General features: G+C 41.4%; 1 protein-coding gene across 2 annotated transcripts; it reads left to right on the top strand.

The window, feature by feature from the left end:
- Nucleotides 1-1,297: 1,297 nt before the first annotated feature.
- On the top strand, nucleotides 1,298-21,611 carry adgra1a (adhesion G protein-coupled receptor A1a). Of its 2 annotated transcripts, none has more exons than XM_035144874.2 (7): nucleotides 1,298-1,395; nucleotides 1,797-2,063; nucleotides 10,092-10,219; nucleotides 11,305-11,428; nucleotides 13,708-13,859; nucleotides 14,808-14,903; nucleotides 14,982-21,611. In XM_035144874.2, exons 2-7 carry the CDS (start codon nucleotides 2,061-2,063, stop codon nucleotides 16,465-16,467), a joined length of 1,989 nt encoding a protein of 662 aa, XP_035000765.1. In that variant the 5' UTR covers nucleotides 1,298-1,395; nucleotides 1,797-2,060; the 3' UTR covers nucleotides 16,468-21,611. The 2 variants fall into 2 exon arrangements, with proteins under 2 accessions (XP_035000765.1, XP_035000766.1); XM_035144875.2 differs by having other exon boundaries at nucleotides 1,328-1,395; nucleotides 1,802-2,063.
- Nucleotides 21,612-23,220: the final 1,609 nt, after the last annotated feature.

Raw genomic sequence — 23,220 nt, 5'->3', positions numbered from 1 at the left:
ATAGATACACAGACAGACAGACAGACAGACAGATAGATAGATAGATAGATAGATAGATAGATAGACAGACAGACAGACAGACAGATAGATAGATAGATAGATAGATAGATAGATAGATAGATAGATAGATAGATAGATAGATAGATAGATAGATAGATACACAGACAGACAGATAGATAGATAGATAGATAGATAGATAGATAGACAGACAGACAGACAGACAGACAGACAGACAGACAGACAGACAGACAGACAGACAGACAGATAGATAGATAGATAGATAGACAGACAGACAGACAGACAGACAGACAGACAGACAGACAGACAGACAGACAGACAGATAGATAGATAGATAGATAGATAGATAGATAGATAGATAGATAGATAGATGGATGGATAGATGGATGGATAGATCAATCAAGCGTTTATTGTTATTGAACAGCTGTACAACGAAACTTAAGTGCAACTCCACAGTTAAAAGAAAACAAAGATAAAAGGTCGACCAACAACTCGTCATGTAAAAAACAGTCGTAAATAAATAGATATTGCATAGACGATTATAAGATCAAATTAGTATAGCACTTACACCAGGATAATATAATATTTATGCACATTACCCATGATACTGCATGGGTAATGTGCATAATGCACTGCATAGATAGATAGATAGTTAGATAGATGGATGGATGGATACTTTATTGATCTCGAAGGGAAGTTCTGAGTATAGACGAGTTTAAAACGTACTTATAATGTGACCTTTCTCATGATAATTATCGATGTTGACTGATATATAAATGTTTAATTTGATATACTTTTGGTCATATGATCCAGCCCTAGTTTGTAGTAGTGGTCGTCATCGTGACAGTAGGAGGGTTGAGCTGATGACGTGCTGTGACATTGTCCATGGAACAAAACAACACTGGGTCATGTTTCTCTCTGATAATTGAATCAAATGAATTGAATGAAATGATCCAGTCAGATCGGTAGGAAAAGTTCTGCTCTCAGAGAGGCTGATCACACACGTGGCTCGGAACTGGATCCCAACGAAGCGACGCTCTCTCACTGATGATCTGCTCGGTGCTGAAGTGTGACATGCAGTCTCAGGGACTTGATCGTGTGTTAACCGTGACTCTGAGTACACAGTTGGCCGATTTGCCTTTGCTCGACTCGCTCATAACAAGAATCGTTGCCATGGCTGCCACAACCCGCAGCTCCCGCACGAACCGCCCCACGCACCGCCTCCGCCGAGCCGCCTCTCCCCGCCCCGGCTCCCTACGTAACATGTGGCTCATCGGTAGTGGAAACCGGAGCGCAGCCGCTGTGTCCACTGACCTGGATCGAGCGGAGCGGAGCAGGCTCTGGATCGCGCTCAGCTGTGGAGAGGAAGCACGGCAGGTAACTGAGTGCACACACACACACACACACACACACACACACACACACACACACACACACACACACACACACACTCGGAACATCTGTATCTGGCGTCTGATCCACTCACGGCTAACAGTAATTGTTCATCCCCTGGTTCAAATCACAGCCAGGGCGCACACGCACAGTCACTATCGCTGATACAGAAATGATACGCGTGCGTCGCTGCTGGATAGAAACGCCGGGTGAGCCGGGAGCCCTGACAGTTCGCTCCCTCCTCTGCAAAAATACATATTATTGTCCGTGATGGTGTCCACCGCCCACACTCATGTGTCCTCCCCAGCTGGAGGACAGATGTGAAGTCTGGGTCAGGGCGCCGCGGCGGCAGACGGATCTCCACCTCTGATTTTTCTTATCGCCAGCTCAGGGTGGAGATGGAGTCGGGACCGGGAGGCCGTGGCTGCCCGTCACTGCTGCTCCTGCCGCCGCCGAGCTGCAGGAAGAGCACCGGCCTCCTGTGATCGCATCCTCCGCAGCTGCACCGGGACCGCTGGGGACCCGGACCCCGGAGCACCAGGCTGACTGAGCACCTCTACATGGACCCGCAGGGCGCAGGGTAGGGGGGCGGCAGGGGCCTCCGGGAGAGACCAGGGCTTCGCAACTCAAGTGTAACTCCACTAAGGCTCATGGTAAGTTATTGTAATATTCATTCATATTCCATCACGCATTTTACTTCAGTGAGCATCACTGCTTCCACGGCTGCATGTCCGCGTGCAGCTACATGGGGACATACCCACTCACTAATTAGACCAAGAATAGAAAATATAGAAACACAATTTGAGCAACACAACAGCAGGTTGTCTCAGCTGATTATCAGTCAGGTGCAGACATCATCATTAAGAGACTGCATCCCTCTGTAGATGGAGTGAAGTGTTCAATTGAAAGTCACAATCACACGTTTGCTCTGTCCACAGCACCGGACACTCCTCTAGCTCTGCATTAGCAACTGGTGATATGGGGTTTAACACCCAGGTTGGATCCTATATGTTGTAACACAAGATTAGGTCATAATACAGGTTTGGCTCAACGTCTGGATCAATTCAATACAGTTCTATACAGATGTGAAAACAGCTGTACAGAGTTTCCCGTGTCTTGTTAAGTCTGTGAAAATAACTAGTAACATCACCTTGACTCGTGAGGCTTGGGTTTTTTTTTTAACAGAAAACCTGCATTGCAAACTGGAGGTTTGGGGTTTGCAGGATGTGGGTATACTCATCAGGAGGGCTGGTCTGAGGCCCCTGGGCCATCCAGCAAACAGTGGTGATAGAGCATCCTGTCCCCTGAAGGGTCTGGGGCAGTTGCCCGCTGTCTTGTCTTGTTTTCCTGGGTGCACTTAGCTGGTAGCACCACTGCTGCTGCTGTTTTGGGTGATTTGTATAAAATGAGTGCGACACATTCACTAATGTCGTGTCCGTATTTAGTGATATGCAGTATCTGCAATGTCAATATTGGCTGATTTGTTGCAGGATTGAGTTTGCAGTCGGTGTCGTTATCTTTTTCATCATGTATCTGTATCAGTATTTCTGTGAGTTCGGTCAGTGAAGGTTAAGGGCAGAGGCTGTCACACCTTGTTAAAGCCCTATGAGACAAATTGTGATTTGTGAATATGGGCTATACAAATACAATTTGATTGATTGATTGATTGTTTCACATGTCTTGACCATTAAGAGCTCTAGTTAAGCCTGAGTCAAAAATGAGTGTATTGGTGTTTTTGAGAGGGGGCGTAGTTGAAAGTCAATTAGGCATTGTAGTAAATGATGCCAGTCAATGAAAGAATGCCCTGACCAGTCCCAATACATCCTCAGCACATCCCTGTGTCCTAAACACCCAGGATCATGTGTCCTCATGAGCGCTCAGTTCAGTGTAACAGAAATATAAACAGCAGGACAGAAAGACATTATTCACCCACCTCAGATTGGACAAGCGATGGATGTTTCTACCTTCCACAAATCAAATGTTGAGAAGAAAGTGTGACAATCTTTAAAAAATAAACTTTATCTGGAGTCCCTGTAACACATGTGAGCTAATGAAAAGCTCTGATGCCATGAAAATGTCTCGTTTATACGCAAGCCCGTGCATCAAATTCCGAACAAAGAAACCTAATTAGAAAATCTTACGTCGTGACACAGCGCATGGTTGGCCAGCTGGGATAAGTGAGTGTGGCGAGCACATGATCTCGGCTGCTGCGTGTGCACGCCTGTTTTTTGTATTTTATTTCATGGGATCTGCATAGGACTTAATCAGTCATGCTGTGTCCAATAGATGGGTTGTTCAGTGGAACGTGATGAGAGAGCATGCTGTCCCGGAGAGAGAGAGAGAGAGATGAGAGGAGGAAGACATGACAGTGTCTCTAAAATACAAGGCCTTGGAACACAAAGGAAAAGCGAGTTGACGCTGTCGTAAAGACTGAGCCAAGTTAGCTCTTGATTTCTGCCTCCACAGGAATCTTCAGCTTGAATTATGCACATGCAAGAGTGAGCCCCAGTGAAAGGGAAGAGGGACTGAACTGTTGTTTGAAGGCACATTTTGCCTCTTAACACAGAGGGAACGCTAGACCTGCCTTGGAGATGCACATCACTTATACTGTATGAGTCACTTTCTCTAAGCTTCCTCCACATCCCTGCCTCCACAGCTCAGTCATCGGAGCTTGGTGCAATAATATCAGTGCATTTATATATAACATACATAGTTAATGGTGTATTTGTTGGCCACTTCTTGAATTCTCGAACCCTCGTCTTTTAAAGAAATAACACTGTTAGACACATGAACGCATCTTCTTCATTCATTACTGTCATTACTTCAAACCGGACTTGTCCATGTCAGATGAGAACCACTGGGCCGTGCATGGTTGTCCTAATATAAGGAAGAGAAATGATTCAGTCAGATAATTGGAAAAAAGAAAAAAAGATCCTGTTCTGCTTCCAGAGAGGCTGATCCCACGTGTGACTCTGAACTTGATCCCAGCTAATGTGTTGGTGCGTCAGTTAATGTATGAAGTGACATAATATTAACACGTATTCACTGATGATCTGTTACACATTTCAAAAACTTGTGACCTCTTGGATTTTACATCGCTTAGTTTTTCTTTTTTAAATGATAATCATAATTGTAAATTTAAATGAATGTTTTAGCAATTTGGGAAATAACTCTTCGACATAGCTTTGCAATAAAAAGGTCTAACACGACCCATTGCAAACAAAGATAAGCCAAATTATTTGGAAGACAAGTCAAAGTCTCACTGGTAATATTTTTGTTCAAACAGCCGTTTAGATGTTTGTTCCTTCCCCCGGATACGACTCATGGGAGCATCTCTTCAAAAAAGCGCCCCCTCTGGCAGCAGGCATACGGGGGCTTCATCGCCATGACGACAATAATAAATTTGCGGTAAAGGTTGTGGAGCGGTCATGGATAAAAGAAACAATGATGACTGTCTGTTTCACTCAGAGATGAACAGCAGTCTCTTGTGTTTTGTCGACTTATCCAAACATCACAACTCCCTCCTAAGATTTAGAGACGCTGCCTCTGCACGCAAAACATAAACTACATGCGTGTTCTTTGGATCAGTAGTTGACTTGTGACTCTCACTCTGCACAGTATTAGGCCTGATTACATGAGACATGTATTCCACATAGTGAAAGGCATGTACTGTATATGTGCTTTTACAGACTCTGGGGGTTCTTCTTAGTCTATGGTCACAAACTTTTCTAGTCTTCATGACCACTCAAAGCTCTTCCCAGTGCATATTTGCTATACACCCATTCACACACACACACACACACACACACACACACACACACACACACACACACACACACACACACACACACACACACACACACACACTAATACAGTGCATCTATGATCAGCACTTTCATCTATATCACTCACACACTGCCAACACAGCCGTCAGGGACGTTTTGGGATACAGTATCTTGCTCAAGGACACTCTGGCACGTGGAGGCATGGGGGAGACTGGGATTGAACCTACAACCTTCTGGTTTTTGGATGACCCGCTTTACCTCCTGACAGCCACAGATGCATACGCACTATTGATACACTATAGTCTCAAAATTAAGGGAGAAAAGTGCAGTGCCATTCAAGCGATGTGATCTTTTTATGATGTCACGAGTGACAAATTCAAAAGGTAACAGCAAATACAGTTTACAGTTGAAACCAAATAGAAGAAGGTTTGTGTGTTGATTTTAATAGGAGACATCAGTGCATACTTCATTTCCTCAGGTCTTCAGAAATACAAGTTCTAAGTCGAACCATGGTATGATGTTTTGCTTTTACACCACATGTTCTGCTGCATCGTCAAACAATTCAACCTTAGTTTGATGATCCTCCAAACATTTTCCCTGTTGTGTTGTTTTGGATTATCCAGGGTTTTTCTTTGATAAATGTGGAGCCTTCCTCTGTAATGTCTTGTCATGACACCAGGTTCCCTGAACGTCTCCCTGTCCTCCTTCTATCCAGAAGTGAAAGCCAAAATATTCTTGATACAAACGCTACCTGCACAGAAGTAACCAGGGAACCGCAGTAGTAATGTCCCGCCGATACACATGCTCCACCAGTCGCGAGTCAGTTTCAGCTGTCAATCGTGTCGTTTCAAGTTTTTATCGCATCAAATAACTAATTAAAACCAAAGTTACTGGAAAAGTTATCACTTATAAAGTACATACATCAGTGTGATTAGAACTACCATGGAGGAAGGGGGAGGGGGTTATGATTTTCTACACAGCCAGCCACCAGGGGTCGATCAAAACACATTTGCTTCACTTTTGCAGAGCTGCCATGTCGTCTATCTTTATATAGAGTCTATTGGCTCATGAACACAGATGTAAAACAGCTCCAGTGATTCCTTTGGGCCTTTAGCTGTTTCTCTGAGCTCCTTCTTGGACACACACACACACACACACACACACACATCTGACTCCAGTGGGCTTCTGTCAACCGAGGTGCTCACAGATTTTATTTTTATTAGTTAAAATAGTGTGTTTGTTCACGCCTGGACATTTTTGAAGGCAGATATGCAGATAATTTCATGCAACTGCCACTTCTACATTTTGAAGTATTAGAAGCTGCTCCCTCTGTCAAACAAGAGACTGGACTGACCTGCCCACCTTCAAAACATGAGTCACAACCATGCTCACAACCCACCTCTTTAAACTGATAACAGGATTAGATCATTTTATATCTCTATTCATTTGTTTTTATTTGCTTTCTCTATTCCTAAACCTATGGAAAGTATCTTTAAATATGGTTAAAATCACACAATAATATGATAATAATGATATAATAATAATAACAATATAACAATAATGTGTATTGTTGTTAATATTTCTAGTTGAGCAAAAATAATACATGCACAGGGGTTACATTTTCCCAGTGAGTCAGTTTAGGTTTCTAAACCCTGGTGTCATGTCAAGAGATTTCATTAATGCACTCGTACTGAAAGAGGCTTGAGTAATTGTGCAGGCTTTTGGAAACATGCAGCACATTCCAGCCTCCAGCAGCAAGTCTCCAGGCTTCATGAAGTCACTCTGACGAGCATGATTGAGGCTGGATGCTCAAATCCCAATGGTGCATGGAATCTGTATGCACAGAGGAAACATTACTATTTTTTTTTATATGCACTCTTCTAACTCTTTGCTTCGTGCAGCATGTTGGTGTTAGCATCAGAAGCTGTAAGATTCAGTGAATAAGATTATTCAATATCTTTGGAAATGCACTTTATTGCTGAGCGAATGTGAAGATAAATATTAGTCCCATGTAAATGTATTATGTACATCGCATAGTGTAAAGATAGCTAGCCTGACTTCAAACACATGCAATTTGTTTGCTTTACTTGTGGAGAGAGAGAGAGAGATTCTGATGTTTACAATTTGCATGCATTCGCATCATCAGATAACTCTGGGCAATTGTATTATCTTGCAGAATGTGACCTGTGGCATACACAGGAGTATGCATAGCGTGAGCTGCATGTTAGCAGAGCACCAGCAAGCGTGCTCCATCACTGTTACGCAGGATGCACTCAGGCACAGCATTGAGTGGTAGGTCACCCGCATTTTGGATGCATAGTCACTGGAAGTAAAATACAGGGATAGAGACTCGAAGCCGAAAAATACTGTGTGGGTCCATTGGTGTTTTGTGCTGTTACTGTGTGCAGTGTGGTCAGCTGGACTAATGAAAATAGGACTGAATCTGTTCCATCAAATGACTGAAAAACATAGCTGAAATCCTCTCTGTGTTGTAAATTTGTGTGTGTGTGTGTGTGTGTGTGTGTGTGTGTGTGTGTGTGTGTGTGTGTGTGTGTGTGTGTGTGTGTGGTGCTACAGAATTAAAACGCATGGACTGATTTATACCTAATTAAATTTTATATATTACTTGGGATGGTATCTCCAGATGATCAACTTTTGGAGCTGATCAGTCAAAGGCCTCTGTCGCCAGTTTCAGTCTATATCGATTCTTTTTTCAGAATTATATGAGGTCAATGTGACCTTTGACCACTGGAATCAGTTCATCTTTGAGTCCAAGTGACAACTGAGTGACAAGTGACAACAAAAACATGTTTTTTGAGGCCACCGTGACCTTGACCTTTGACAACCAAAATGTGTGAATCTAATCTGTGAGTCTAAGTGAACATTTGTGCCAAATTTAAAAGAATTCTCTCGGCGTTATGATAAAGCGTTCACAAAGCAAAAAGGTTTTTTTGACCTTTAGCCACCCAAATTCTGATCAGTTCTTGAATTGCAGTGAATTTTTGTGGCAAATGAAATGATACATCACATTGTACAGCTCATGCAGGGCATGCATCGTCCCTCCAGTGCTTTTTATTTGCTTTTTATTTGTTTGAGTGACAGAGCAGTCTTCCTCCAACCAGAGGGTCGGTGGCTCTAATCTCAGCCCCCGCCGAAGTGTCCTTGGGCAAGATGCTGAACCCTGAATGGCCCCTCATAGATGTTGAATGCACTAATTGGAAGTCGCTTTGGATAAAAGCGTCAGCTAAATGACATGGAATGTAATGTAATGTGTGCGACACCCATCTTAGTTTTTTTAAAACATCTAAGTTACATATAAGCGCCAAATCATAACATATTAAGGGTGAGACCTTAAAAATCATAGAGAGGCCCAACAGTTCCCACAATGAGCAGCACTTTGGTGACTGTGGAGAGAAAAAAAATCCCTCATTAACTGGAAGAAACCTCTGGCAGAACCAGACTCTGTGTGGGCCATCTGCCTTGACCGGGTTGGGTGAGCAGAGAAAAATGAGGAAAAGAGGAGAGTTGGGTGGCAAAGAGGGGAGAGAAGAGAGGGGGGAGGTAGAGGTGAGAGAGACCAGGAAGTTGAGTCACCATCATATTTAAGCTCTGTCAAACTGCTAGTTGATCTGGACCAAAGATCATTATTTCTGTTTTGTTTTAATTTAGCCAAAGGACGTTAAATGACATCCATTTTTTAATGGCAGTTAGGCACTCTGTTAAGACACTCCAGCTACTGAAATTGTCTGGCTTAAAAGACAGGTAGATTTATTCCTAATGGCAGCGTGTCCAGGGAAAATAAAATGGGACCAAGAATAGAACCTTGTGGCACCCCGCACATCAGTGGAGCCGAGGATGAGACATAGGTTTCTATTGTAAACATACAATTCTTTGTCTGAGAGATAAGAATCGAACCATCAAATGCAACACTGAGGTCAAGGAGCCATAAGATGGAGCAATCACCAGCATTGGCAGACATCAATAAATCATTTGTAAACTGAAGGAGAGCTGTTTCGGTACTGTGTCATTTGCAAAGTCCCGACTGGAATTTATTGAAAATGTTATTGTTAATTTTGTAGGAGTGATTGATAAAAATTTAGCTTTTTCATTAAAGGCAGAATGCCAGGTTTCTTAAAATGATCAGGGACACAGCCAGAAGAAAGAGAGCAATTAATAATGATGAGGCTTGGGCGAATAGCACCGATCACTTCTTTTAGGAGTGAGGCGGGTTGGATTTCAAGAGGGCTGGAAGAAGAACGCATGTGAGACACAGTATCGATGAGGTCAGAAAGAGAAACTTACTGGAGAATGGGACAGGCAGGACGATCTGCAATATTTGGAATAACTGGTAGTAGGTATAATATTATTCTGATGTCAACCATCTTATGCTTAAATAAAGATAAAAACTTTTCACAGTCAGAATTTAATATGGCTAGCTGGGGAGCAGGAGCAGGGTTTATGAGTCTATTAATGGTTTTAAAAAAGGAATCTGTGATTATTGTGATGCTGGTGATTAGTTCTGGGAAACAATTAGCTTTACTTTACTTTTTTCATTGTAATAATAAAAGGAAAATGTACAAATGAAACATGTGAATCAGCAAACTTCTGACGTGGTGTATGTTTGAACTATGGACAGTGCCAGTTTAACTGTTGTATACGTTCCATGTCGTCTAACAGGCTTTTCCACTGGTTTACTGGTCAAGACCACCTCAGCACCATGAGACAGATCTTTGCACTTATCGTTCAGATCATCCTCTAATGTTTTGTTACTGAACAAGGGCATAATGCGTTTTACTTTATAATCATCAATTCTTGTGGCTCTAATTAATCATTGTAAGCAATAATTCTTTATACTAATCTTCATTGTTCTTTTTGTAAACTTGTGTCAACCTGCAGGATTTGAAGAGAGTGTTGTCCTTCCCACCATACCCTGGGGATTACCTGCATCCAGTGGTGTATGCCTGCACTGCAGTCATGCTGCTCTGTCTGCTTGTCTCCATTATGACCTATATCGTCCACCATAGGTAAGAAGAACATTTGTCGAACAATTGTTATGTGGTGGAGATCTGAAAATGAGCAAACAACAAAATTGTCTTTGTATATTTATTAAGAAGACGCTTTTGCCAAAGGATCGGCACAGAGCTCTGCACAGCTCACTGTCAGAGAGTCGAGAGCCAATAAGAAACAAAGTCATTATTACCCACTTATAGTGAGAGAAATGACCTTGGATGAAGCAGGTGGTTTCCTTACATGTCATAGGGAGGGAAGGAACACCAGATAAGAGCTTACTGGAATGAACAATTTGTACCAAAGAGGTATTTGAGACCAGCTGAAAAAGAAAGAAAGAAGAAACATTCTTAAAACTGTCTTAATACAGTAGTCACATGCCAATATGTATGTTATTATTGGTGGATGGACAGATTTATCTACTTTCCAAACAGTGTGGCTTAGAAATAGGCAGGATTTTAACTTCTCTCTTTTTTCAGTCAATACACAATTAGTTTTGTGCATAAACAACCAAGTCCAACATGTTAAGGAAAGAAGGAAGTGTGATGCTGTACCCATTTGTATTGATCTCACCATGTAGAACAGGTTGTTCATTTCTCAGAAGGTCAGGGGTTCGATCTTCCTGTCCACATGTCAAATAAAGACAAGACAATGATCCCTGAATTGCCCCTGATGGCCGCGCCAACAGTGTGTGACAGGGTGATTGATAGAGACGTGCACTGTATGAATGTGTGTTTGTGTGTGATTGGCTGAATTTTAAGTGTTCACTAAAACTATAAAAGCACTAAATAAATTAAGTCCATTTACCATTGAATTATTTTCTAATCGTTTGACTGAACTGGTGAATGATTTTGGTCTAAATGCTACAAATTATTGAAAACTGTGCCACAGTAATAGTTAAAAGCTTACCTAACATGGACTTTATTAACATTACCATTGCCATCTTATCAATGCTGTAGTTGTAATTTCAGAAATATTTTCAGAAATTATTTCCATTATTAATTATTTATACAATGTTACAGTTCAGCACTACTTTATTCTTTTTCTCTCACTTCATGCACCCAACATCTTTGTAACTTGTAACTCTGTTCACCGTTTGCAGTGTGATCCGCATCAGCAGAAATGGCTGGCACATACTCCTCAACTTCCTCTTTCACACGGGACTAACGTTTGGAGTTTTTGCCGTTGGCATCAATCAGATCAACCTGCCTTTTGTGTGTCAGATTGTAAGTATTGTGTTTTCTCGACGACATAAGTGTGGTGATATTTTGATGTTTCTGCACAATGTGATGGTCCTGAGAGAGCTGTTGATCAAGCACTTCCAGTCGGTTCTGAGTCAAATGGGCTTCACACAAGGTGCCGCCTGGTTTGAAATGTGGTTGAGTTTGAGGCTTGCTGTACACTATTGTGTGGCTGTTTGGATGTTACATTTCCCCTGGTTCAAATACACATGGCGTTGTTTGTAAAAGTTATTCACCCCCATAAGACTGTCAGTGTGTTCTTGCTATGCCATGCTGCTGCTCTGTGAGGCTGTAATAGTGCAAAGTGGTGCTTTCAGCTGAATGCTAACAGCAGCGGACTGACATGCGCACTTTGGCAACGCTAAAATTGATGTTTGGAAGATGTAACTGTTATAAAATGTACCCGTTAACTGGATACATTTGCAGATTGAGTCTGGTTCTGCTGGAGGTTTCTTCCACTTAAAGAGGGAGTGCTTGCTCATTGTGGGAACTGTAGGGTTTCTCTCTTATTTTGATGTTATGTTTTCATTTGGAAATTAAGTTCAAAGTATATGCTATTAGATAGATTGCCAATTTAAGGAATGATTTGATATTTCGGGGGAAATATTTTCAAATGTTATTCTTCCTGCGAGTGAGATGAGAAATCAAGTATGAAGCTGGAGCCAGCAGACACAAGTAGCTTAGCTTAGCATAGAAACTGGAAGTGGTGGGAAAACACTGTAGTTGTGACCAGGACATTCAATTTAGTCTCATAGAAAAGATTGACCATAAATCTTGGGATTTGAATTGATATTGAAAATAAACAGAAGAAGTTGAAAATCTAATAAAATTGATAGTGTAATTATTTTAAAACAAGATTTATTACAACAATTAAATAATAATGTAATAAAGGCAACTTTATTAGAGTACTATATTGGCAGAGGATGGCTTTGGAAACATCATTTCCTTGTTGTTCTTGTAAATAATTATATTACGACAAGAACATTGATCACAACTGTTGGCCAAAATAAGAGGGATTTATACACTGTAATAGGAGTGGCTTAGTATAACTCTCACACACAAGACCCTGATGTTGAAGTGTGGGTGTGCAGCATGTCTGCTTTGAAATATCACTTTACAATGAGGAGACAATGTAGTCGTTCAGAGACCAGTGAATTAACAATAAATTCCCACTTAGCATCCAGTATCAGCAGCATCTACAGTCATCTGACTACCTTTGTTGTCGGCTTCACTTAGCGATCACACTTGCAAGCGTCTAGATGTGTCTGTTTGTTTCTTCCCGGTCCGTCAGCTGGGTTGGGTCCTGCCTCTCTTGCCAGGCCCATACTTGTATTAAGTGATGAAGGGATTCCAGTTGATGACATGAAGAGGAATAAATAACTGGTTACAACAACAAATTATCAGAAAAACAAGACTAGGCTATTTTACAATGAAACCAGTACCAGTGTTAATGTAAGAAAGTACGCACTTTGTTGTTCTGTTCTGCAGATGAAGGGTCTCTCTGTAATGCCGGTGCCACGGCACAGCAGAAGGAGATTATAGTTAGTTTGATTGGCAAAATGACAAAGGTTACTAGGTCACTTGCAGTGATATACTGTAAATGTCTCAGGGCAGAGTTCAGGCAGGAATGTGGTTGTGGAGGCATTTGAAGGCTTTATCTCAGGATGATCCTCACAACTGAGGTTCACATTAACAAACCTGAATATTGTTAATGTTATGAGTAGAGCTTGTGCCTTTCCTTCTATGTCTTACCAGCATGGGAAGCAGAAAGGTCAATTTAGTCAATTTGAACATTTTCACTCAGCACAAAGAGCAGCAGGGTAGATGGGAATATTAGTATTGCATGTATTTGGTCATCCTGTGAGGAACAAGATATTTCACCCTGGACCCAAGTGAAGTCATCCTTAGATTTACATTTACTATGGTTCAGTATATTTAAATGGACTGCAAATGAAAATGTTGTCTATGCCAAGTAACATAAAGTGCTCATTGCACCATGGGAGTTGCCCCAGCAGTCTAGGTCTATAGCAGCATAACCAAGGGATGGTTCAGGACTCACCTGAGTTATACTATATATTATAAGCTTTATCAAAGAGAAACGTTTTAAATCTAACCTTAAATGTAGCGGGCGTCTGCCTTCAGAACCCAAACTGGGACAAAATAATAGGATAGATCACAACTTGTGGGCTATCTCAGTTTTATGTACAAAATACGAATTTATACATACGCTACATTCAATTCATATTGCTCTTTATCTGTGTTAGGTTGGCATTGTGCTCCACTATGCTTCTTTGTCTACCATGCTGTGGCTGACATTTACAGCTAGGAACATCTGTAAAGATGTGTGTAAAGACCCACTTCGGGCTCAGAACAGGAATGGGCCGGCCAAGACTCGCAGCAAACCAACCGTCTTCAGGTAAGCCTTAAGATAGTAAAGTTTATGTGCTAATTGATTAAATGACTAATATGTGTGTAAATTAATTGTGACTTCTTCTCTGGGTTCTTTTGTCAAACAGTATTGTTTTTGAGAGCTTGAAGTAAGAAATATGTATTAAACTGTGTTGTGGGGGGAGAGGATTAGAGCAGTGATGCTTTTGCCCTTGGATGTATTTGTATCTTTTGCAATATCCTCGGCTGTTTCTCGGAATGAAAAATGTACCTCTGCAGAATTGCTGACTTGCAAAAACCGTTGACAATACTCAGCTGCATGATTCTCCTACTTGCTTACCCTGTAAGCACCAGTGGACTGTTCTCAGTGCACTATGTGAGTGTGAAGGTCTGTGAGGGCAATCGATCAATGTCAGATGACTGACATGACTTTGGTGAACTGACAGTTTTGAAATACACACACCTGTGTATACAAGGTCCCACATTCTGTATGTATTGGTAAAAACCAAACCATGAGTCCAGGGAACTCTGTGATAAAGCTGTGTCACATAAGGACAAAGGTACAAAACCATTTTTCAAAGCACTGAGTGCTTCCAGACAATGACCCCAATAACTGTGAAATAGAAGAGGTTTAGAACCAGCAGGACTCATCCTAGAGTTGACTGTCCAGACAAATGGGGTAACTGGACAAGTAGGGTCAGTGTGGTGGTCAAGAACCCACAAGTTCCTCTGCAGGGATGGAGATGGCTTTATCCAGTGCTGAGATTTCTGTCCGGTAAATGTATGAAAATGACCACATATGTAAATATTATTGATGTAAGTAATCAACTGAGGAAGGTCTATGGTGATGAGTTCAAATGTTATCCGTATAATGTTTAGTATTGTCATTTAGTTGGTGAGATACTGTCCTTTGAGTCAGATGAATTTTACTAACAAAATCCTCAAATGAGCATTTGTACTTTCACTTTTTTTGCAGATTTTATCTTGTCAGTGATGGAATCCCTCTCATAATTGTTGGAGTTACAGCAGCATTCAGTATGGATAACTATGGCAGCAGGGATGGTGCTTTGTAGTAAGTACTCATTATCTCTGAGCAATCACATTTATGGTTGAATGAAATCAATGATTAATGCATGTGTGTATTTTTCAGTTGTTGGATGGCATGGGAACCAAGCCTGGGAAGTTTCTATGCCCCCATGTCTCTTCTGGTCTTGGTCATGTCTGTGTACTTCCTGTGCACCTACATCCAGCTCAAACGCCATCCGGAGAGGAGGTACGAGCTGCGAGTTCTGAGTGAGGAGCAGCAGCAGTTATCATCCAGTGAGTCAAACCATCACTGCCACATAGATACTGGTGGAGCTTCCGGCCTTGCTGTGGACTGTCCACCATTTGCTACAGGTGTTTCAGTGCTGGCCAATGAGCACTCGTTTAAATCTCAACTCCGAGCCACAGCCTTCACCCTTTTTCTGTTCCTGGCTACCTGGGCTTTAGGGGGATTGGCTGTATCAATGGGACATTTCCTGGATATGATATTCAGCTGCCTGTATGGGGCTTTTTGTGTCACCCTTGGACTCTTTCTTCTCATACAGCACTGTGCCAAACGTGATGACGTGTGGCACCGCTGGTGGGCTTGTTGCCCATCCAAGTCCAAGACAGAGAATAGGAATGGGGGAGGACAGAGCCAGAGGCAGGGGCTCCATCAGCCCCACTGCCACCTAAACTCCCCCTGCTCGGGCAAGCAGCTCTCCCCTCACCTTATGCAAAGTTCTTACCACAAAATGTCACCACCTCCCCAGATCCCCTCACCCAACCACACAGGTCCATGCTGCGTGGCTGTGATGAGTCCCGTTACCATAGCCTCACTCTCACCTCTCACTGAGCCAATGCCTTCACCACGTCCCCAGTCCCTCCTTGATGACCTGCCTCGTCCCGTTCTGCCCCTTCAGAGCTGCCTTATCGATAGAACAAAGTCATGCTCATTCAACCGCCCACGTCCATGCCTCCAGGACTACCGTTCTCACATGACTTCCACCAGTATGGATGACAGTGTCCACAGCTCCCACCTAGAGAGCCCTGCACATCACCTTGAAGGCGCGCCACTGGTTTCCAACAGCCCACACCCAGATATCCAGCTTCCCTGCCCCAGCCCTCACTTGGATAAACAGCTGCTTTCCTGCCACAGCTTGCAACGCCAGACCTCCTGCCATAGTGTACAAGACTCAATGACTTCCTGCCACAACCACCCACACAACATGCAAGACAGCATGAGTTCCTGTCACAGCCTCCTCCTGCCTTCTCATGGTGTCCACGCCTGTCAGTGGCGCATGTACAACTCAGCTGATCATTCTTCCACCACAAGCTGCTGTGAAAAGCCTGATCCTTTCACCTTGCAGTATCAGCAAGACCCCGACGCTTACAGCTGTATGCCAAAGACAGCAGACAAAGAAAAGGATAAACTCTGTGTAGAGGTGGAGCAGAAAGGTTTCCCAAGGAATACACTGCCTCGGCAGCATGCCACCATCAGCCTACGAGGCACCATTGCCCGTAACAGGAGCCTGCAGGAAGACAGCCTGTTTGGTTCAGACGTCACGAGGAACATACGGACTGGCCCTTGGAAGAATGAAACCACCGTATAGTTTTCTTACACTTGTACATGTCAGAGCCCTCAGCAGCCATCGAGTCAAACTACTCCCTCAGTGTTAAGTGAGTGTCACTGCCTTCAGCTTTGCCCTTAAACTACAGGTTGAATTTTCAGCGAGGCCTCATATCCTGTTGATATTTCAGAACCCTTTATGACAAACTTTGTGTGTTATAAGTCAGTTTTATAAGGAATATTCAAACATGAGAAACAAAAAGAATTAACAATGAATATATTTTATGCTCCATGCAGTTTAAAGTTGCAGTCAGTATTTTACAGCTTGTTTTAGGGGAAAAGCTTAGTTAGCAATGTCTGTTAATGGGATCAGTTCATCTCAGTTGCTAGGGAATGCTTTGGACCTGTGAAGATCTTTACTTCTTTCACTGCCCTTGTTGACTTTAAATAAATATTCTCTCAAGTCTTCAACGATTCATACACCCCTTTGCAAGCAAGTGGGAAAATATGAAGCTTCCATCATCTTTCAAATGCTGCACATATACTTGTATACATGTGGGTTTTTTTCGAGGAGAGGTCTTCACGTGTTTGGACCCAATCCAAAGAAAAAGGGATCCCACCCAAGAGTGACCCAAGGACAGTGAGAGCTGATCCGAATGGACCATGAGATAATTAGACCTGATTTAGAAAATGGTCAGTATTATGCAAAGAGGAAGTATCACTGATTGCACCTTTAAATACTTGGATAGATCTGTTTTAAAGGGGTAATATCAAATTATTTACGTTTAAAAACGATCTATAATGCTCTTCCTTATTGTATTATATTTAGTGTAACAGTGTTGGATGTCCATATTAAATGTGGCCAATGTATCAGTGAGGTAAGGATGTGTTACAGTAATCCCTGTGAGACAAAATCTGAAGTGAAAAACTGCTCTGAATGCTTAGTTTTTCCTTTTTTGTGAAGAGCAGACATCTGTCAGTCACACCATCTGCACTAACCACAGCTCATTCTGCCTTTGTTTAGCCCATAAAATGTGTGGAATATCAGAGAGACCAGATGGACGTCCAAATTGAATTGGAAAAGGTGGAGGCTGTACTTTGAGGCAGTGGAAGTATTTCCCTGAGATGAAACATGTAAAAGACATTAGCAAGGTGTGTCTTCATCTGTGAGTACGTGAGGGAGTCATCTGCAGCTCCTCTGGATGCATGACATTGCCACTATCTTGTCAAAGTGTTTTTGTCATCCGGTGTCACTGCTATAGTAACGTGGATGTCAGTCACTGAGCCGGAATAATCCGCGTGTCAGATAAATGGATTGGTGAAGCACCCCCTGTGGACACAATCTCACTTCAACTTCTAGACCTCAGCAAACTTCTTGTATTTATCTGGAGGATTAAATCAAATCTGATCATTTCCAGCAGCACAAACAGTCAATGGCAGATTGAAGAAATTGAACAGTCTGTTAGTCTCTGTCATCAGGAATAGTAAAAAACAAACCACCTGGAGAGCATTGAAGGCCAGCATGCATGTTTCATTGCATCAGGTTAATTTCCCAAGTCAGGTTTTTCCCAAATCATGAACAAATGTTTCCCTGAATCAACATTTCCATGAGATCTTTTAGATAATAGGGATGATTGTGCAGTTTGCTATCATATGATCAAGTGAATGCACAGTGAAAGCAGTATGTTCCAGTGTTATGCCAAATTCTGCCCGCCTGCAGAGGCTAGTAAAAACTATATGGATTATTGACAGGCCACCAGCAAGGTGAGAGAGAAAGAGAGAGTCGGGCAAAGAGCACTGCACACAGCTCTACAATGAAGAAATATTTTGTGTCATTATGATAAGTGTTAACAGTTTTTGTATGATTATAAATTAATTATGGTGGCTGCCAAAGTCAGAATCCCCAAGGTCTATCTGACTGCATCCAGAAGCATTTTGGTCTGTGATGTGTTGATAACACCTCTTGGAAATCGAAAATGAACTGAGAGGTTCCAGAACCATTTGCAAAAGCAAATTGGCCTCACAATGCCATACTAGGAAATGAGCATAATAGGTCCCATTTTAAACAGTGAAAAATTGACTAAGATTATAACAGTTATAAACAGTTTTGATGTTTTGTCAAAGACGTCTATGAATTGTGTAGATGTGTAGTTGTGTATTAAATGTATTCATGTTAACATCTGCACTGTAAGAGAGTTGAAACCTGGGTGTGATTGGACTGTCCGAGTCCTGGAACATGGTACAGAGAGTACCATGTTCTTTTTTTTTAAAGTTCCATCAGCCCACTGATGCATTGGACCACTGGGATTTGTCCCAGTAGGCTGTGTCCTATGGTCAGTCTGATAATGGCACAGCGGAAGGGGGGGGTAGGGAGTAGAGATCAGAGATTGCATTGTCCTGCTTCTTACAACAGGGGTGGACACTCCAACCTTCTGGTAACATGCTGCCCATCACTGGTATGGAGTATGAATTTGACTGGTGGCCAGTTTTCCTACATTGCCCCTTTAAAAAGATCTATATTTGTTAATGTTATGTTTCTGATGCCAACAGACACAATATAATTCTGAATATGATTGACACATGTGAAAACCGATTTGAATCCGTGTGAGCATGTGTGTTTTTGTGTGTGCAGTGCATGAGTAGGTACATACAGATGTGGTGTGTTTGTGCTGTATATATTTGTTATTATTGATCCACCTTGCTGACTTTTACATTGACAAATATATTGATAAAGATTCATTTATGAAGTGTATGTACATTTTCTATGGAGACACTTTGTGTATGCTGCCAAAAAGACTCTTGTCTGATAAAATATTGCACTAGTATGTAATATAGTCACCTTCACTTGGTGAGATAACAAGTCAAAAGAAAAGTGCAATGTGCTACACAGCACAAACTTTGTACAGTGCCAAATTATGTGCCAGTTTTCACTGTGATGAAAAGCTCCACACAGCCCACTCTTAACATTGTAGCATCATATAAACTTGAACTCAGGTTTCAGAAGATCATCAGCAACCCCCTCAAGTTGTTCCACAAACTTGAATACATTTTCTCCAGAGAGGTGTTTCAGAGGTGTTGAGCCTCGATCACATAAATAATGATCATTTGGGGTTTTCATTAAATAGTTTAAAGTGGCGATAGACAAGTGATTTGCTTTGAATTATCATCATGAAGTAAATGTTGATAGCACAATGTAATGGCTGTAGAACAATGACACCATTAGCATTTAGATATGTTCCCCATAAACCTCACTTTCACTATGCAATTCTCGGCTGAAATTTCGCTGCAAAACTGAATGCTTGATCTACTCGTGCAAAAAGGAAGTACGTCTCCCATTGCTCAACCAAAACAGGAAGAGGATGTCACTTATATATTAACAAAAGCTGCCTGCTTGTTAATGCAGCTGGGTGGTTTACTCCGCCTTTATCATAGCAATCTTGTAAGTGGAGATAATCATAACATTTCTGTCTGTGGATATTTATATGAACAAGTATTTACAATCAAGGTCTCGCCAGTGCGGTTCTTGTCATTTTCAGTTTGCATGTTCTCCTCGTGTCGAACTAAATTGCAGTAAATCATATTATTGAATCACAACACTTGAAGAATTGTAATACGTAAAACTAATAATACACATTGAATATTTACACAAGTATCCTGATAGTCTCCAATTGGGAGATAAGTGTTTCCTGTCAGCCCTTATATAAGAATTAATAGACCCACGCTTTTTCACCTCACACCCTCCACCCCAGTGCCAACCCCTGCTCTAGTTACATGTATTTGCATGAAGCAATGAAGTACTTTTACTCTATACAAAACCATGCTTTTTTCTTCATCTTTCCAAACTAGCGTTGATTGTTTTGTCTCTGTGTTGTTGGTAGTTGCTCCGTTCTTTGGAAAAAAGCTAGTGCACAAACACTTGTGTGTGGATGGGTTGTCTATTGCCACTTTAATAAGTCTAAGTGAAGCAAATATGTAAACTACAGCCAGCAGAGGTGATGAACCTAGCTTAGCATAGACACTGGAAACAGGAAAACAAAGCAGTTGTTAAACCAGACATGAATATAGAGAATCACATGAGCTCAGATCTGTCTTTATAAAACAGCTTCATCCTGTGGAGTTCATTCTTGATTGCCGAAATACTCTCACAAAATAAAGTGAAGTCCTATTTAGTTTTCATAAGGCCGTCATTGGCAGGTGATCAGTGACTTTAGGTTGCTTCGGCTGTCATGGGTTTACCTCATGTGATCACCATGGAGCTAACTTCATCAAATCCCTGATATGTATGGTATCATATTTGTTTCATATCCGAGCACAGAATGAGACATTTCAGCATATAGAGATAATAAATTAGATTATAATCATATTAATATAATATAAATATATATTTATATATGTAGATATATTACGGCTCACTGAAGATTTAAGTGTGTGTGCTTTTTTTCTCGAATTCAAATACAATTTTTTGCCTGAAAATAATTTCTCTATGATATACTTTTTTTTTGCAAAAAACTAAAAACGTCCCCTTGCAGGCACAGGTGTGAGACACAGTACATCAATGTACAATGTTTATTTCATCGAGCTTGATCCTTGAGATTTTGAGATTTGGGGTTTTTAGGCTTAACTTAATTCAGACTCGCCACATTAAAAGATGCTCTTCTGAACCTTCTTATTGAAACACCTCTCTGGTTCATGGTATTTAGCAACATATTTTGAATTTCACTCAGTTAAACTCATCCTTACATTTTATTCTACATTTAGGCCATAATTAGGCCTTCAAAGGGACACTGTTAAATTCAAAGAGGGATGTCACCCTGTCATATATTGTAGATTAAACACAGATGTTCACTTTTATGTCAACATATCCCAGTTTGATGTATCACAGGCGTGATCGTCAAACGACACTAACCTTCAGCCTGACGTTGATGACTGTGTACATGTGATGTGTTGTTGTGTCCCAGTGTTGCGACAGCTTTAAACCCAGGGACAGGGATTACCTGTCAGCGTTCAACCGATACTGAAGGATACTGTCCAAGCATGAAACCATTTTAATGTGGCATTTTTTTTATTTCTCACGTCTATTGTGGATTTTCAACAATGTAAAGAAACAAGTGGACACCTTGTGGGACAAAGGGAGTGCCAATATGAGCACTGTGTGTTGTCTGCACTCGAAATAAAGATTTACTGTGATACACAGCATGAGTCATTGTTCAAAGGACCATACCACTGACGTTGAAACGATTCATAGTGAATAATGTATCGTATTATTTCCAGTTTATTGGACCTGAAACCTTGTTTCTTGTCATAATTATTAATACTAAATCAAACAGCATATATAACATGATTGACATTTAAATGATTAACAAAATGACAAAACGTAAAATGTGTAAATTTAATCTGTGAATATTTGTTTTATTTTTAGAAGCTGGTTTTTAAGAAACTCAAGCAAGTCCAGATGCAAATGTACAATTAGGTACAACTCCTGGAGATACTATGAACGGGATGACTGAGCACAGTCAATATGTAACCTGCTAAACTAAGATGTGTTAACATTTAGCCTGAAGCCCCCCCCCCCATACAGCCCCAAAGACATGAAGCGTGGCTGTCAACTCCATCATATGTATAAATCTAAGAGACTGTCGGTTATTAACATACCTGAAAAATGTTTAAAGACAACATATTTAGTTGGTTTTCTCACAATATCCACTCAGAAACTAAAGTCAAATAAAAAATCTTATGGGTTTGTTAAGGAACCCATTTACTAGTCATGGAAAGGTGGTGGTCTTGGTTATAAATTGAAAATGTCAACACCAACACCAGGTTGGAGTGCTTATGATTGTATCAGTATATTTAACACTGTGCTATGAGAGTAAGCCCGGCTCTCTTTTGCCTTAAACAAATGATTTGCATTGACATGCATTCGTGGATAGGCAGCGACATTCCTTTTCCGGCTGTAATAGCTGAAACCCACAACTATGTTCAGTCTAAAGGGTTGTGAATACATGTTTTACACAAAAGCTTTTTCGTTATTTTCACCCAGTGACACAACAGTTTGTGACTTACCGTTTGACGGAGTAGACTAACCACTTCATTTTTACAGTCCAAAGCCAACACACCCAGAGCTTAAAGGACTATGCCTATAAATATGTTATGAAAAGTCGTCAGTCATCTCCTGCGTTTGTGTCTGAGCATCCCTAATGATAATGCTTCAAGTGGAGATCTTCTCCATCCATCCATCCCATCCCCCACGCAGTGCTCTCCTCCACAGCCACAGGCCACTGGCCTGAACCACTTCAGCAGCAGAGAAGTCAAAAAAATTATGCAGATGTCCCTGATGTGAACATGACCTATTTTGAAGCCCTACAGAGGCCTGCAGACCTGGCATTCTTCCTGCTGCGCTGGCCTATTGCATGCACCTGCCTACATGACATGACATGCTGTACACATAGTTATAGATCACTGCTTTTGGTATATTATTGTATATTTCTGTACAATAACTGCAGAATTGCTTCAGAAATGGCCGGTCTGTCTCCTGCACTGCCTCTTCTCTGGAAATGTTTCTGCAGTTTCCCCACAAAGAAAAGCATTTTTATATTTTTCAGGACACTTAATGTTGAACACGTCTCCTCAATGGTCACTGATATAAATTTAGATGGATTCCTACGGATTTAAATATTTAGGTATAATACTAACAGCTCTCCTGGAAAGGGGGCAGGCTATAGGCCTTTACACAACAGGGGCTTGAGAAATACATGACACAAAAATGTGACTCACCTACATGTATTTCACATCAAAACTA

The sequence above is a fragment of the Hippoglossus stenolepis genome, chromosome 21 (genome assembly GCF_022539355.2).
Source record: "Hippoglossus stenolepis isolate QCI-W04-F060 chromosome 21, HSTE1.2, whole genome shotgun sequence".
NCBI classification, from domain to species: Eukaryota; Metazoa; Chordata; class Actinopteri; order Pleuronectiformes; family Pleuronectidae; genus Hippoglossus; species Hippoglossus stenolepis.
This window is presented reverse-complemented; position numbering and strand designations above follow the sequence as displayed.

Coding starts and splice junctions, on each gene's coding strand:
- adgra1a (XM_035144874.2), top strand. Junction 10,220..11,304: donor ACCTATATCGTCCACCATAG/GTAAGAAGAACA, acceptor CACCGTTTGCAG/TGTGATCCGCATCAGCAGAA. Junction 11,429..13,707: donor TGCCTTTTGTGTGTCAGATT/GTAAGTATTGTG, acceptor TATCTGTGTTAG/GTTGGCATTGTGCTCCACTA.